We start from the raw sequence: 17,608 nt of genomic DNA, 5'->3' as shown, positions 1-17,608 counted from the left end.
CACCCGGGGCGTGGGGCCCTCATGGAATTAGTAGGTAGGTACTACATAGTTACTAAATCCATGGGGGCCCTTTCTAAATCTATGATAATAAAATAATGCATTTCAATTTGCATGTCAATAGTTTTTCTAGGTTGTGTGTTGATACAACAAAAACAGATGTTTTTAACTGTACAACTTTTATTACATTATTAAAAAAAGACATTACATTTTGTTTACTTCCTTACAATTTTGACTTGATTTTTTCACATTCATTCATCAAAGCATAAGGAATGAAGATGCATGTGTTTACACAACTTCTGATATTGATCAGTGAGAGCAAAACAGGACATTGGCAATTGCTGTTGTCGGAATGTCATTAAAAACTATTAAAAACTTTAGGACCAAATTAAGTATACTTCCGGGAACATCAACTAGATCATATAAATACAAGGCTTTCACGAATGTCCACATTTCGTTAGATTTGTATTAATCCATAAGATGTTTATTAAACCTATGAGTAATCATCATCTTCATCATCCTCAGTTTTGAGTCCAGATGGTGGAGGTACATATGGCTGCGGACCTCCCTCTGGTACGGCAAGGCCCTGTTGCTGTAGTAACAACCATTGTTGTTGGTCTTGCTTAGCTTGTTCTTCTCGTGCCTATAATAATTAACGAGATGTTTTATATTTCATACCTTGTGCTATTTGGTGTTAAGATGCTTATTACAAATATTAAATCTTTTAAAAATGATAGCACTTTTATTTTTTACTTTCATATCATCAAACCAAATGTGACCTTAACCTTATAATTAAACATTAACCTGCAAAGTAACTGCATTATTTCAGGTATTAAAAGCAGTGACAATACACAGGGCTGAGTGAGATAATTGGGGTAAGCGGTATCTCATGGCTTTCCCTCTATTCCAAATACAAAATGAAATAAATCCAACCTCTTTATGTGACATCTGTGCAACTTTTATTATAGCTGTGCACAAGTTGATACAAAGGTCCCTCTATAGTTGTCCATCTTCCAGTCATCATTTAGTAAGCTCCTTAATATAATGAATTTGAATTTTATGTTCTAAATCCTGGCAAATGTAATTAAAGCTATTTTAATTGACCTTAAAAAGTATGGCCAGTTTGTATTGGACTAAAAATATTTACCCTGGCAAATAGCTCCTGCTGTTGTCTCAGTAGTTCTTCTTCTGGAATTCCCAAATTTTCAAGTCTGGTACTTTGCCTCCTCCTTTTTGCAGCTACTGCCTTACAGTCCTTCAAAACAGCTTCAGCTTCTAGTGTGTAGTCATTGAAACCTAATCTATCAAGAGCTACAAATAGAAAAATAAGAAAATTTTAGGAAAGACACATGCCACTAACAAATGCATAGTAAAAACTCATTTGTGAAATACAATATAAAAACTTGTCTATGTATTGAAAGAAAAAAAATGGTACTTGCCGATAAGAACATGCTCAGCGTTAATTGTTTTCTTATTATTTTGATTACAAACTTCATTAGCCTCAGAACTGAGCAAATGGATAAATTCGGTGCAACAATTTAGTATCAGTTCTCTCGACTCAAATGCAACTCTAACCGAAGGAACCAATTCTTTTATCATTTTATTAATACTAGCTCTTGGTAATGTCAATTCATCTTCTTCTGACGGTGGAGGACACAGTTCACGTTCTGGACTACCCATAATAAATGATTAGTAATAGATTCAATATATTTTTTATTCAATTATTCAACACACAAATAACATATGATTGATAAAATTAATGAATATTTTTTGTTTTACATTTAGGGAGGTAGATATTACTATTTTACCCTTTAGTCATTAATCTACCCTAACAATTGACAGCAAATTGACAATAACAGAACATAAAGATATTTTTTTTGGTTTCGTTTATTCATATTGAAATGCAAAGGGATCTAAGCCTATACATCCACTACTCCATAGCGTGCTCTGCTATTTCTGCTTTGTATGAGATTAGATTCCATGCATTAGCCATATTGTGCTTGCCGGGAAGTTATACTGTACTATGGAAATTCAATCTTTATGGAAATTTTGTTTACTTATGGCAGTATGGGCACTAAATTTATTTGCTGTTTCTTATAATGATTACGAAAAAAAAATACCTTGTGGTCTCTGCTTTGGTCCTTTCAGGTTCCGTTCTTTTGTTTGTGGATCAGTCATCAAAAAACAGTGAGGTTCTACAATCCAAAAAATAAATTGTCCAAAAAATTTACATCATCCAAAAATTACAAAAATGGCAGAGTCGGATGTAGTAGATTTGGATTTAACAATTGAAGATTTAATTCCCAAGAGTCCAGAAAGGTATGTTTTATGTACGTTTTGTAATTTTCTATTACTCGTTTATTTCATACTTATTTGTTACTAAACTATATTTGACTTTATTTTAAATAATTAATGACGTCTACATAGCTACTTAATTGGTTTGTTATTTAGTACAATTGTTAGGAGTACCTTGACATTTGACCCACTTGTAGTAGGAAAGTCTAGTGTGGGTTGGTTGAATGCTTGACACATTGGTTGGTTAAAACAAATCATTTTACGATTACTTTTCTTTTGTTTAGATTGGCCGAAGAAAAAAAGGAAAGTGGTAATCATTTATACAAATTCAAAAATTACAAAAGTGCATTGGCTATGTATGATGAAGCAATAAAATTGTGTCCAGAGAATGCTGCCTACTATGGCAACCGATCTGCCTGCTATATGATGCTGGGCTTGTACAAAAAAGCCCTTGAAGACGCACAGAAAGCTGTTTCACTAGACCCAACATTTACCAAAGGCTACATTCGCATTGCTAAATGTTGCATTGCATTAGGTAAGAATAAGAATTAACTTGGATTTCAAAAATAATAAAATATTGTTTATTTCCATGTACAACATCATAAAGTTAACTTAATTACTAATCTTTTAAATTATTATAATGTAAGAAAATGTCTTTATCTCACAGATGCAGATGGTACCTATGCTGCACTTATTTTGAAAATATTTTCTTATACTACTTTCAAATTAGTTATTATATTTAAGTGATTATCACCAACCACCGTCAAAAGATGTTTTTCAAACTTGACATAATCAATAGGCAATCAGATTAAATATGCCTCTGATGCACCTCACAATGTATGGAATCATCATTAGAAAAATCACTTTCAAACTATTTCCAAGATTTAACAAAAACAAATTACATTTACAATGCATGAATATGTTGTTCCTGCCTGGTCCTGGCAGAAGGGGCAAATGCAAGAAGTACTGGTATGATGTCAAGAATGATATGCATGTTAATGGTAAAATGGAGATAAAAAAGTATGAATGGGTGTGAGTGTCTGAACAGTCAACAGCTGAGGAAGAAACTGGGAAAATGCTCAGATGAGAGAGAGAGAGAATAGAGAAGGTTGGCTTAAAATGTATGTTGTAAATGTTGGCTTTATTGTTTTATTTGAATAATACCATTCATAGGTGATATGTCTGGAGGAGAGCAGGCGGTGGCGCGCGCCAGCGAGCTGGGCGGCGCGGAGTGCGCGGCGAGCGAGCGGCGCGCGCTGGAGTCGCTGCGACGGCTGCACGAGGACGCTCAGCGCGCCATGGAGGCCGGCGACTTCCGCCGCGTCGTCTTCTGCATGGACCGCTGCCTCGACTATAGCCCTTCTTGCTCCAAGTCAGTCTCTCATTCCTTCCATTCCTGTTGCATTCTAGGCTCTATATTTATTTATTTGATTTCTAATTTTGCCCCTTCACCTGCAAGAAAATTGCTTTCTTATATAATTTAGGAAGCTATGTTGATGTCCTTGATATATCTGTTTATTGTATCAGATATAATCAAATCAATTTTTTATATTGCAATGTTTGCATTACAATCATTTTCAAAAAAGTTGTATACAGAATCTGTAAGTTGCATACCAAATCTATCTGTTATGTTCACAATAACCCTAACAAAGAAAGCTATTGAACATGGTTGACTGAAACTGTATAGCATTATTATCAAATTGAAATGTTCAGCATTGTCTATTGTCAGTTTTCTGTGTTTATGAGCAATAAAGTCTCATGATGTATGTGTCTATACAGGGACAAGCTCACAAAAGCGGAATGTTTGGCGATGCTCGGGCGTTGTCAGGAAGCTCAAGAAATTGCGAATGACTCTTTACGATTTGATAGTCTCGATGCTGAGGCCATTTATGTTCGAGGACTGTGTCTTTACTTTGAGGTAAGAATTTTATTTAGGATATACATTTTAGTATCCTGATATTACGAAATAATCTACGAGATTTAATAATAATTGTCATATATTTTATCTTATCACCAACCACATCTTTTAATACTTGACTTTTTTAGCATAGGTCTATCTTGTGGTGTATTGGGATTTTGTACGTTTATACTTGTTTCAGGATAAAGATGAACAAGCATTTAAGCATTTCCAACAAGTGTTAAGATTGGCACCTGACCACAAAAAGGCTATGGAAACATACAAAAGAGCTAAGTTGTTAAAACAAAAGAAGGAAGAAGGTAAGCCTATTATACTGGACTATAGTATATTTTTTATTTATAGGTTCAAAGGTCCAAGGTTTTAATAAAAACGTTTTAATAATCTCTAAATACACTATTATTCTATTATATACTATTGTTCTATTTTATTTGTAAACTAGATGTAGCCCATGGGAATTTTGAGTTAAAATATAGCCTATAGCAATCTAGGTGAAAGAATTTTTGAAATCAGTTCTGTAGTTTCGGAGATTATCCGCCTCAAACATATATACTCACAAACATTTACCTCTTTATTATAATAGTATAGACATATGAAATGTTGTGTATTTCCAATATACTTTTTTAGGTAATGAGGCATTCAAAATGGGAAGATGGCATCAAGCCCTCAATCTATATAATGAAGCGTTGAATATCGACAAAAACAATAAGGCTGTAAACGCGAAACTGTATTTTAATAAAGCCACTGTTTGCTCTAAACTAAACCAAACTAAAGAAGCAGCTGACGCTTGCACCGCCGCACTCGATCTAGATGAAAACTACGTCAAGGTAACGATTTACAAAATATATTTCGATGTTATGTACATAGGTACCGACCTGGAAATAGTTCCATGTCGGCAATATAATTATTTTATTTGGGGGATAAATAGTATGACATGACTAGTTGCTCGGCCCTCACTCCTTGCCGCAATTGGTACCGACCTGGAAATAGTTCCATGTCGGCAATATAATTATTTTATTTGGGGGATAAATAGTATGACATGACTAGTTGCTCGGCCCTCACTCCTTGCCGCAATTTTGATAATATGTTATATATACTTAAAATTAGATCAATATATCATAGATTTAATCGTATTTTTGTATTTTTTTTGTCTAATTACTGAAAAATTAAAATAACTATTGGTATTTTCTCTTTATAATGTTTATATGAAACTGTGTTTGGTCTCTTACTTAGGCTCTACTCCGTCGCGCCAAATGCTACACCGAACTTGGCGAATTCGAAGAAGCTGTGAAGGATTATGAGAGGCTGTACAAGATTGACAAGAGTAAAGAGAATAAACAGTTGCTGCAAGAAGCCAAAATGGCGCTCAAGAGGTCCAAGCGCAAGGACTATTACAAAATTCTCGGAGTTGAAAAAACAGCGTCCGAAGATGATATCAAAAAGGCATACAGGTACATTTTGGATATATATTTAAGCAATTTTAGGCCTTTAAAGATTGAATTTTTGACATAACATAAAATAATCATAAAACGTCAATCGTAACTAAAGGGATTTTGAATTAACTTTAAATCTTAGTTACTTTGACAATGATTCAGATCAAGATGGAAAATTAAATTTTTCAGATGGTCTTTGATATTTATCTATATATGCTATAAAAATATAGTATCGTTGAGTTAGTATGACGACCTCAGTGGCGCAGTGGTAAAGTTCTTGCCACTGAACCGAGAGATCCCGGGTTCGATCCCCGGTCGGGTCAAGGTGGAAAATGATATTTTTCTGATTGGCCCGGGTCTTGGATGTTTATCTATATATGTATTTGTTATAAAATATAGTATCGTTGAGTTAGTATCCCATAACACAAGTCTCGAACTTACTTTGGGGCTAGCTCAATCTGTGTGATTTGTCCTAATATATTTATTTATATTTATTTAGTATCCCGTAATACAGGTTTCTAGTTCACTTTGGGTCTAACTTAATCTGTGTGATTTATTCGCATACATATATTTATTTATTTGAAAAAAGGATTGATTTTCATATATGGAAGGAAAAAATAGTGAAAATGCATCGTGTATTTAGTGGTAGTGGTGTTACAAATTATGATGATGTCAAGTGATAATAATGTGTTCAGGAAACGGGCGCTGGTGCACCATCCGGATCGGCACGCCGGGGCGCCGGACAGCGAGCGCCGCGAACAGGAGCGCCGCTTCAAGGTAACGTCACAAGAAAATACAAAATAACTTGGAATTCCAACATTGGCACATTCATAATAAATTAAAGTATACTTATTTACAATATTTGACATTGTCAGGACGAGATAAAACATGCTTTAGATTAAATACTTTAACTTGTGAATATAGGGAAACTTGTTTATGAAAAAATCGACTTCTGCACTCATTTCCATTGTCTTGAGTGAAATAACACATCGTCAATATCACGCTTGTAATTGTAATGAAAAGGAAAGAACGATATGTTGCCCGTCAAATGGTCCCTAGTGTAATCGTGGCTTCACCCTTTTATTCAGAATTCCATCAAATGTTTGCTTTACAAATTGCCAATGGTATACCAATTGCCCAGCGTCTCGCTTATTTTTATTTTTTGTAAAAATACTCATGACATGGGAAAGACTTGAAAAGAAGATTAATTCTTGTTCTAATGAGTAATTTATTTTTGATAATATAGGAGGTGGGCGAGGCCTACGGCATCCTGAGCGACCCGAAGAAGCGCGCGCGCTACGACCACGGACACGACCTCGACGACGACGGCTCCGGCATGGGCGGTCAGTACACATACTTATATTATACTTTTGTTTAAACTTTATTGCACAAAAATACCATTTGTAATATAGGGGACTTATGCTATTCTAAGGTTATAGCAGTTTCTCTTGATTGACTTTTTACAATGCATTCGAGAGGAAAAGCAGATGGCACATGTTTTTACTCCGGTTTATCTACCTGAATGTAGGTACCGAATTTCATAAAAATCTGTTGAATGATGAAAATTCTATTCTTTTAAAGTCCCATCGGGCGTATTTTAGACGACGCTAAATAACGGTAGATATTCTAGAATGGGATCTGCTAGATGTTTTTTGTAATCTATGCTTACATCCCGCATACTAACCATCCGATATAAGGACATACTTTATTAGTTTACAAGATGATATAGGCTAAATTGTCATATTGTGTTCCAGACATCGACCCTAACGTAGTGTTCCAGTCCTTTTTCAACCGTGGGGGGCAGCACTTCAACTTCGACTCCGGCGCCGGCGGCTTCTCCAACTCGGGCTTCAGCTTCCAATTTGGTTAACTTGTTGGACGTCACGTGATCATAAAACCGCGGATGTACAATTAAATCTAATTCCAAGTGCATAGTTTGAAACAAGTTCCATCCCATTTAATCCCAGTCATTCCAAAATATTAAAATATCCATATCCGACGTGGATTCCACTTAACAAAAAAATTATTGACTTTCAATAGTATGCTTTGAACATCAACTTGGTTGTATTATAAAATCTTTGAAATTGTAGTAAGTAAAGATCTTTCATTATGTAAGCCTTATAGAGAATAATAATAAACATAAAGAAACTAAGTTTTGTATAGAATACAAACCATATTCTAGTAATAATAATTAATAATATTGACTGATTTGATTAAGTAATTTTAATTTTCCATTTATTTTTTTTAAAGTGTTTATATAGTGTGAACTTGTTTATATAACGGAAGTTTCCATTTCCATCAATTTTTCGGGAAATGATTATGTGAAATATTAAACCAAGTATAAAATTACTAATATGACTATCTGTATAATTTAGATTGCCACTTAGGGTCTGAATTTAATATTGTGAAATATATTAACCAGACAAATGAAATAATTCGCCAGATCTAATCGAGCAGAACAAGTGATGTCAAATACATACTTAAATTTTGTTCAGAGTGCGATTTTATTGTAGAAGAATGAAGGTCAGAGCGTTCAGCCGAAACATACTCTTGTGAACAAATAAACATCTTAAATATGCGTTTGTAAGAAGTTATTTTTGATCTGGAAGAAGGAAACTTCCCATATTCTAGCATCCATAAAGATATAGGTTATAGTGTTATTGGTATTATATTATTAAATGCAAAATTGAAGCCAAGATTTTAATTATTATTCACCCAAGCAACTAGGTACCATCACTTTATTTGTGACTAATTTCAAAGATAGAGATTGCCTTACCATAGAATGGTGTGCAAATATATCTACTGTCGCTGCTATACATAAGTGAAGAAAAATTAAAAACAATACTTTCGCGGACGCACTGTGTTAAGATATACAGGAATGCTACTTTATCCGTCAAAAATCTTTAATTTTATTATGGTCTTCATAGTCGATTTCCTCATGGCTAAGAGTCATTACATGGAATGAAATTAACTTCCCATTGCTTTCCCCGTTTCACACACCAGTACAAAAAAGTGAAAGTGGTCACATGCGCAGTAGTTTTTTAGATTTCTCAGGTACTGCGCGGGACGCGGGGGGGTGAGGGGAACAACTGTGTTGGCGATTGGCTGGCCAGTCGCTTCCCGCGTCGTGTCTACGTTCCCTTCGCTCCTGGGTACACTGAAATTGAACCACCTGTTTTTTTTCTTAATTGTTATTGTTTCTTATTGTTGTTTTGTTTGATCTTTTAATTTAAAACGCCACGATCAAATATTGCTTAAGTAGATAAGCCAGGAAAATTTATTTGTTTACCTCACATCCATACTTATATGTATTATAAACTAAAATAACTCTGCCGTCTATCTGTCTGTTAACTTTTCGTATCAAATTTGGTAGTACATACATATAAAGATAGTCTTCTACGTAGTCAAGAAAAGTCAGCCGAATTTTTTCCTCTGATGACCGAATTCCACGCAGGCGAAGTCACGGGCGGAAAGCTAGTTTTTCATACATACATTTCATTTAGTTCAACTTTTATCTAAAACCATATTTGAAAAATTTTTGAATCTCTTTTTGTTTCCTCACGAGGTTTTCCTTCACCGCAAGCAGGTGGTGGTCAATGGAAACTACTATACTTAGTCAGACTGGTATACAAACTCATGTGGCACAAGTAGGATTCGATCCACAGGCGGACGGCTTAACAATTACACCACCACCGCTAATGATTTAGGTATCTTATCCTGCTAATGATGTAGGTGGGTATCTTATCCTACAGTCAACATACTAACTTCTTCAATGGGGATGTTAGGAAGATTGACATCGCAATATGATGGGATACATTATTTTATTGGCAAAGAACCGATACAAAATATAAAACAAATATTTAAGTAATTAAAAAAATATATACTTCCTTATTACTGTTCACCTGCCTTTTTCTTTTCATAGCCCATTGCTTTGTCATCAGATGGACGTTTAGTTTCAGTTTTGCTTCCAATACCATCAAATCTGATAAAGACAAATGTAATTAGTAGGTAGGTAGTTATTACAATCCGAGAGGTAGCTACAATCGACATGTCCAATCATTATATATATTCGCTACATACGTGCCCACCTAGTCAGGAGTCATTTTGGAGTATATGTCGCAGTCAACTGCTTAAAATAGCCGTTCAATCAAACAGCTAGCTCTTTGACTGAACAGCGCCATTCAACCACACGTCTAGTTATTTAATTGAATATTTGAGGCGCTCAAAACGTTCAACACTACAGCTGATTGAAAGCCGCTGGGTGCGTTTTGTTTTCAATATGGCGTCAACTAGCCAGTGTTTTTGATTGTTTCAAGATATTTTTCGGAAAGAAAGTAGTAAAAGTAAATATACGTTACTAGCAAAGCCTATGTTTGACCTCGGGACGTTACCTATATCAGGCAGACTTTCGTATTTAGGTACCTTTAATAATATTATTATAGACATGTAGTCCAGCTTAAGATTAACGAACTTACTTCTTCATTTTGAATGGTGCTTTCTTCTCTGGTTTAGGTGGTGGAGTGACGTTTTTGAAAGAAAGTATGTAACGCTTCACTACGTCTACATTCACCGTAGTATTTTCAGGATACATGCGCTTCTTCCATGCTTCTCTTTCTTCTACCCACATCCTCTGATATTCATAGGACAGCAACCATTCTACACGAGGCTTTCCCTCCTAAAATAACAATTTTATATTTTTCCATCTACTACGTGTATTTCACACACTGGACCGATGAACGCTAATGAACTTATTTCTCTTATTGTGGTAAAATAGAGGTAGAAACATATTCCTTGACCCACAAGTTCTTGGAATTTTTTCCTGTTGTTGTGCCAGTGAAGTGCTCATTCTAGATAACCTACCTACCTATATCGCAAGATTTCAACCAAAAGGCTCAGCTCAAATTGACTTGTCACCTACTGCACTGCACTCGAATACAACTAGTCACCTACTGCAAAATAAAAGATACTGATAATTTACTGATTATTTTTTGGTAAGGAAAACGAATCCGTTTTATGTTTTTATTTTATTGTCCACCATTCTAGCACTTACGGTAAAAAACATGCCAGGAAAGAATGTACCTATTGTATTTCCACGTACACCTACCTATGGGGAATAAATAATATTCATACTTACCATAAACTTCCATGGCTGAGGGTTATATTTTGGAAAATCAGATGATATAATATTATGAACCGGGCGACATTGGGTAGCTTTCTCCCATTTTATACCTCCCATACGACCCATTTTTGCATATTAGGTACCTACTTACTCTAAAATGATGGCATAGTATAGAAAATAATATGAGTTACTAAAATAAGAAGTGGTGATTATAATACCCTGGACTAAAACTTAAATTTAGAAAAAAATAATTTGATCTCAATGGCTGTTGACTTTACTACGGACATGGACCACATAAGTAGGTACCTACAAGCGATGGTACTGACTTGACATATACCTACCCAGTAGGTGCCTATATCAAAAACAATCCATAAGGTTTTACTACAGGTTCTACGATAAAATCCTCTTTTTCCTTCTCACCATGTACAGTACAATACCGGCTTATCAATACCTACCTATTTTTATACCTACAAAGGGTTATATTTTTATACCTATATATTACTTCCATTCCAAGAAGGTAATATGGTGTCATGGAAGTCGTTAATTTTTTTGCTATTGTTCCCGTGGAATTTGCGAAAAATATGTACTTATTCTCTTATAGGTGGCGCTAAATGCGCTGAGTGTATTTTAAATCAATGAAGTTAAATTTGTCGGAAAGAGATTATGGCAAGGAGACGTTTGCTAAGGAAGGATTTTTTGAAATTCTTTCCCTTATGGGGTGTTTTAGTTAAGGCAATTCAAAATACATTTATAACTTTGCAGTATAAATAAAATTTCGCTGCGTGTATTTTAAATGCTTGGATATTTTATTTCAACTATTCCAAGAGAAAAAACTGTTCCCGAATGAAGTTTACGCGAACGAAGCCGCGGGTAGTTAGCTGTAGCTAGTATATTATAAACCAACATATATATTACGGACCATAACATACACACTCTGACATAATAGGTGGGTGGTGGTTCTTAGAGTTTCGACCGCTGCGACCGCGCTGTTATTACCATCCGTCAATAGCATATTATGCAAAGCTCAGCGCAGATGGCGCTACTGGTACAACTAAGGTACACAAACATTGCCAATGGAGGCAAAAAACGCCAATTTTCAATATTATTGCAGATTTACGACCAACAATACCTTCTACGCAATCGTGGTGCGAGTTTAAAGGATACAGGAAGGATTTAGTGGATTATCCTGAAAATAATAACACTATTTTAGGTTATATTCTGCAATATTTGGTCAACTGTGGTCATAAACTGATATAAACTTGATTTGGACTAAAGATCTTACCTGTATAAAGTCCATATTTTAATAAGTCTTCACGTGTGAAGTGTTCCCAGCTTTTTTCGACCGTTTACTGGCTCGAAAAATTTACAGTGTGAGGCGTATCCCATAGTTTTCGAAGTTTTTTATCGTATGGAAAACGATTTTCCCAATATTTCGGCACCCGAATATGCTACATTGTTGTATATTTTCCCAAACGAATGCTTACATAAGGAAAATATGAATAAGTACTCTAAAATAAACGTTTTCATCAACTTAGCAAAAGGCGGCAATGCTTTTGTTTACCAACCATACAGTACTGCACTCTGGCGGGATAAATGCGCAGTAATACTTCCTATTAGTAGAGGTACCTACTCCTTCACTAAATCCATGTTTTAAAGTTAGACCATGGATTTAGTAAGTACCAACTGATGCCTGAAGTAACTCCTGCACTCCTGCCTGCACGTAAATCGCCAGTGGAGTCTGTACACTCCAGCAGAGATTGAACAGCAGATGTTAACAATCAAGTGGAACTTCACTATTACATTATATATATATATAAACTAGTAACAGCAACCATTGCATTGCATGGTGGTCATTTAGATAGAGCCATTCACTATTCAACAGCGACTTCGCTCGCGTGGCCGATCAATTTTTGGTCAAGGAGTCAAAATTATTAGAGAAATTCAATTATATAGAAAAATGTAACGATACCTATACATACAAAAGATGCTAATCAGTCTGAAATAGCATATTTTCTATAGTTTAGCTGAACTATTATGTATGACTCTTTTTCAGGTGTTCCAGATCTACTATTTTACTAGAACGTCAATTCTGTTTTCTATAGTTTAGCTGTACCATCGTAGGTCTATATCGGGTGTTCCAGATCTTTGATTTTTATACCTCTACAGAAAACGCTCATCAGACTGAACAATTTTTGTTAGTGCATTTCTATATTCCCTATAGTTTAGCTGTACCATTATAGGTCTACATAAGGTGTTTCAGTTCTTCGATTTTTATATCTCAACAGAAAATGTTCGTCAGGCTGAATAGCTTTTAAGGCGTCATTTCAATATTTCCTATAGTTTAGCTATACCATCATTGTTCTAGTTTTCAAAATAATTTATATCAATTATTAGCTATATAATAAAAAAGTTTCATTAAAATCCGTCCAGTACTTCCGAAGATTATAGCGTGTACAAACATATAGATTTTTCAAATTCTTAATCTGTTGCTAGGTTTATCAATATCATCCTTTTTTGCCAGGAGAACGCACACTATACAAACATATATTAAAGAAAACAAAATGTAAGTTTTTTTGTTTTTATTTGATACACAAGCAGTAGCACTAGTATTTAACTTCCAAGACTCCCACCAATGTACCTAAAACAAAGAGTAGTAAGTTAAATATAGACCCTCCTCACTCTGCTACTACTTATTTTTTATAAATTAATTACATTGTAAGCCATGTTTTAGTCCTTATGATACATTTTAACATCACAAGGGTGGAGATGGCATAATTATCTTTCCCCCAATTCTTTACATTATTCACCTGTGAGTGAAAATGACTGCCTCAGAGGAGAATATAGGTATTTTGATTACCTGTAAATTTTTGCTAAAATTGCAAGTCTGATGACATGAGATTACATATCACATTAACATCAACGTTAAATAATACCTAGAAGTTTTTTTACAAAAATGTAATTTTTGCCACAAGCAATTATCAGTGATCTTGTGGCATTTAACACTTGACAAAAAAAACCCCATGTTCATGCAGTAAACCATTGAGTAATTATTAAAATTTATATTTAAAAAATGGTAAGCCCTTCTGGCATAATAGTGACCAACACTGTTTGAATGAGTTTCTTTTAGCTCAGCAGTGGTCGTTCTGAAATGCTAGTAGTTTGTAGCTTTGGTAAACATAATTTAATTTAGAATATGATGTGAAAGTGCCTGTGAAGGCTTAATTTCTGAATAAATGTTAGATTTGAGTAGTTCCCTTATAGGGATCCGATCCTGCATGCACCATGAAGCCATGCTTATTATAATAATGCATTGTCATGGAAACTGAAGCAATGTGGGAAATTTCAACTCTGTAGGACAAAATGAACACAAACATTTTAGTCATTGTCAACAGGTTAGATTATGCTCTGTGAACCTACCAGCTTTTTGGCAAATGGTAGTCACATTCCATAAGGAAGCCATATTGTTATTGCCAAATCTCAAGGAGCAAACCTATAAGGCCAGATGTCTCATGTTATAGGAAAATATACAGATAAGATTAAAATAAAAGATACAGCCCCTCTGGTGCTTGTGCTGGCAACCATGTGTAGGTAGGTACCTACTTAGTTGAGTTGCCCACCAAGTGTGACTGATAGTGTTGTTACCAACATACACAGGCATAAGCACTACCAAAGTATGTTAAATATTCAGTGGTAACCACAACTGAATATTTTACACATAGAAGACAAAACATTGTCAAAGTACAGAGTAGTTTCCGCATTTTTTAAATAGGTACGTCACCTACCTATCAAATAAAGTTTCATTAGTCCTATCATAACCAAAAAGGACAAATCTAAAGTGTTCGATGGTTGCTCCCATGAGTTGACAATGAAGGATTTAAAAAACATCCAAAATGGGTGAGGAATATATTTAGAAGAAAACTTGAGAAATGAAGACAAAGATAAATTGTCGCAGTGGATGTATTCAACGAATAGTATACAGTACCTACTTAATTACCGATCACAGAGTGCATATTATTAATCGCGTGCTCGTGTCAATATGTATGTACAGAGGTACTCAGCTACAATGATTTGGACATTAACTACATACCATTTTATTTGGACCTCGCACGCATCTTCCTCCTTTTACGCTTTAGCCTCCGCATACGCTTCTTACGCCACTAAAACAAAATAATCACACGTTAAATTTTGCCTTGTGAGTTTAAGACAGTGCGGTCCTATTTAATCACAAGAATGTAAATAATACGATTTTGTAATAAAATACCTTTGCTCTCATGATAAGAAGTGAAAAAGCTTTGAGAAAACTACAGAGGCTACTTTCTAACTATCAGGATTACAGAAATAATCGCTGATACATTCAGGAAACCGGTGCACTACACTAGATCCACTTGCAAAAGAACAATCAAGCAAGAGCGAGCAGAGTTTGACATTGACAACTTCAAAGACAGACAAGTATGGCTGGTGTTGCCACTCGTATGGATTTAATAAGTACTTCGTATAACGGAGTACCTACTAGAAATTCCATGGACACTCGTCATTGTCAGACTAGGTACCTACTCTGTCTCACAATAATGAGTAGCTAGCAATGATAAGCTAGCCATAGCCAAGTTCACGCACAGATGCGCCCGACGGATCTGTCCGATAGTCTGCGAAAGATGACAAGCCCAGTGGACAGATCTGTACGTGTATGGTGAGGACAGACATGGATTTACCCGCCGGATGCTTGCCCGCTGCTCGTGCTCAAATTGTACTCTACAGTGTTGTGAGGCTATGACTGTATTCTACTTTATTAAATTAGTTGTTTGTTATAATGTGTACGTGCGTACAATATGTCAAGAAAATGACACCATCAGATTTTTAACGAACTACATTATTTGCCATGGCAATACCAAATATATAAAGATTAGAGATAAGGCCTTACTAGTTCCTTATAGAACTCCTTGCTCCTCTTCCTTGTGATTCCTTTACTAACCTTTCCTTTACTGATTTTAAATGTATTAAAACTCTTGCTTCTTTCTTTTCTTACCGTAATATTTAAATAAATAATAAATAAATAAATATATTGGGACAAATCACACAGATTGAGCTAGCCCCAAAGTAAGTTCCGAGACTTGTGTTATGGGATATTAACTCAACGATACTATATTTTATAACAAATACATATATAGATAAACATCCAAGACGCGGGCCAATCAGAAAAAGATCATTTTCCATCATGACCCGACCGGGGATCGAACCCGGGACCTATCGGTTCAGAGGTAGGCACTTTACCACTGCGCAACCGAGGTTGTCTATTATTTATATTGTTTACCCTCATATTACATATGATAATATATGTATTTATTGCCCTCATCCTTTAACACCGCCCAAGTCCAATCCTATCACCCAGTCATAATGTAACTCAACACTGACAAAAATAAGCTCTATTGAAGAAGCTTAATAGCCACAAAGAACAAAAGAAAAAAAAGAGTTACTTAAAGCAAAGATTTTGGATATGGGGTTAAAAATATTTAAGTTAAGTGCGTTTGTTCACCGCCGCCGTCTCCGTCACGTCACCGAGAACGAGATGACGGCGCCGAAGTAGCGGGGCATACATCCCGGCCGCCGAAATTGCGAGTAGATCGGCGTGGCCGCTAGAACGTGGCCCGAGATTTTGACGGGCCGATGTGCCGGCAATACAAAACACGTATGAACTTGTCCACACACTGCCGTCGCCGCTATCACACCGTACACGAGCTCAGTTATTATTATAATCGGTCGCGATGGACAAACGATCGCCGTTACGTCATATTAAACTCGGCCTTCTCGGTGACGGTCCGGTGATGGCGACGGTGGACAAACTGCCCTGGCCATGGAATAAGGAATATTATGCAAAGCTCGCAGATGGCGCTACTGGTACAACTAGGGTAAGACTAGTGTCTGTTAACAAAACATTGCCAATGGAGGCAAAAAGCGCTTATTTTTTATATTATTTAAGATTACGACTAAAATACTTTCTTCGCAATCGTGGTGCGAGTTTAAAAGGAAAAAAAGAAGGATTTCGTTTAACCGCCACACGCTACAAAATTTTTGAGCCAGTAAATGATCAAAAATATGCTCGAACACACCTGACAACTTATGAAAATATGGACTTCATGGTAAGGCTTTCAATCAAAATCAAGTTTATCACCACAATAGACCAAATATTTGAAAATTTTGCAGCGTGTGGCGGTTTCTCATAGTTTTCGAAGTTTTTTATCTGTTGGAAAACGATGTTTCCCAATATTTCGGCACCCGAATATGCAACACTGTTTTATATTTTTACAAACGAATGCTTACAAAAGGAAAATATGAATAAAGTACTCTAAAATAAGCGTTTTCATCAACTTAGCAAAAGGCGGCAATGCTTTTGTTTACCAACCAAACAGTGCTGCACTCTGGCGGAATAAATGCGCAGTAATACTCCATATTTTGATATATTTGAACGCTCCAATGAGAACTAAGCGACCTTTCTCCGCACCCTAACACAATTTGGCGATTGCGTTTTCTTATTAAAATATTTGGAAGCGTTGTCTTTAAGGCTAAATGGTCTGTGATTGTGAGGTATAAGAGATATATGTCTCAAAACAGTCCAACGATAACAAACTAAACATGGCATGGGCATGATGCCTGGTCGTTTGCCTTTGTAAAATCATGTTTCACATTTTTAGCGATCTGATTTATGACTTAGGTACCCGGGGAATAACGCTTGTTTTGCATGCGCGCTTATTTCTAAAACAACTTCTCATCGCACTTTACAAAATTTGGCATTGACAGAAAAAAATAAAACATACTTTAGCTTGAAGTATGCTTTATCTTTTATGTATAAGGTTA

General features: G+C 35.6%; 3 protein-coding genes and 1 long non-coding RNA gene across 4 annotated transcripts; 1 reads left to right on the top strand and 3 right to left on the bottom strand.

Annotated features, from left to right (window-relative positions):
* Positions 1 to 159: 159 nt before the first annotated feature.
* Positions 160 to 1,841, bottom strand: NC2beta (Negative Cofactor 2beta). Its single transcript, XM_053752027.1, has 3 exons — positions 1,437 to 1,841; positions 1,145 to 1,308; positions 160 to 640 (listed from the first exon to the last, which is right to left on the bottom strand). Exons 1-3 carry the CDS (start codon positions 1,675 to 1,677, stop codon positions 491 to 493), a joined length of 555 nt encoding a protein of 184 aa, XP_053608002.1. The 5' UTR covers positions 1,678 to 1,841; the 3' UTR covers positions 160 to 490.
* Positions 1,842 to 2,140: 299 nt separating this feature from the next.
* On the top strand, positions 2,141 to 8,331 carry Tpr2 (Tetratricopeptide repeat protein 2). Its single transcript, XM_053751566.1, has 10 exons — positions 2,141 to 2,316; positions 2,577 to 2,827; positions 3,466 to 3,664; positions 4,072 to 4,210; positions 4,392 to 4,509; positions 4,835 to 5,034; positions 5,441 to 5,658; positions 6,336 to 6,417; positions 6,887 to 6,983; positions 7,395 to 8,331. Exons 1-10 carry the CDS (start codon positions 2,249 to 2,251, stop codon positions 7,508 to 7,510), a joined length of 1,488 nt encoding a protein of 495 aa, XP_053607541.1. The 5' UTR covers positions 2,141 to 2,248; the 3' UTR covers positions 7,511 to 8,331.
* Positions 8,332 to 9,444: 1,113 nt separating this feature from the next.
* LOC128673927 (uncharacterized) lies at positions 9,445 to 11,070 on the bottom strand. Its single transcript, XM_053752138.2, has 3 exons — positions 10,775 to 11,070; positions 10,116 to 10,315; positions 9,445 to 9,622 (listed from the first exon to the last, which is right to left on the bottom strand). Exons 1-3 carry the CDS (start codon positions 10,883 to 10,885, stop codon positions 9,532 to 9,534), a joined length of 402 nt encoding a protein of 133 aa, XP_053608113.1. The 5' UTR covers positions 10,886 to 11,070; the 3' UTR covers positions 9,445 to 9,531.
* Positions 11,071 to 13,323: 2,253 nt separating this feature from the next.
* On the bottom strand, positions 13,324 to 15,163 carry LOC128673024 (uncharacterized). Its single transcript, XR_008405033.2, has 3 exons — positions 15,021 to 15,163; positions 14,847 to 14,916; positions 13,324 to 13,397 (listed from the first exon to the last, which is right to left on the bottom strand). It is a non-coding gene; the product is annotated as an uncharacterized LOC128673024 (long non-coding RNA).
* Positions 15,164 to 17,608: the final 2,445 nt, after the last annotated feature.

The sequence above is a fragment of the Plodia interpunctella genome, chromosome 1 (assembly GCF_027563975.2).
Source record: "Plodia interpunctella isolate USDA-ARS_2022_Savannah chromosome 1, ilPloInte3.2, whole genome shotgun sequence".
Classification (NCBI taxonomy): Eukaryota; Metazoa; Arthropoda; class Insecta; order Lepidoptera; family Pyralidae; genus Plodia; species Plodia interpunctella.
Note: the sequence above shows the minus strand (reverse complement) of the source record. Positions and strands in the feature narration are given on the sequence as shown.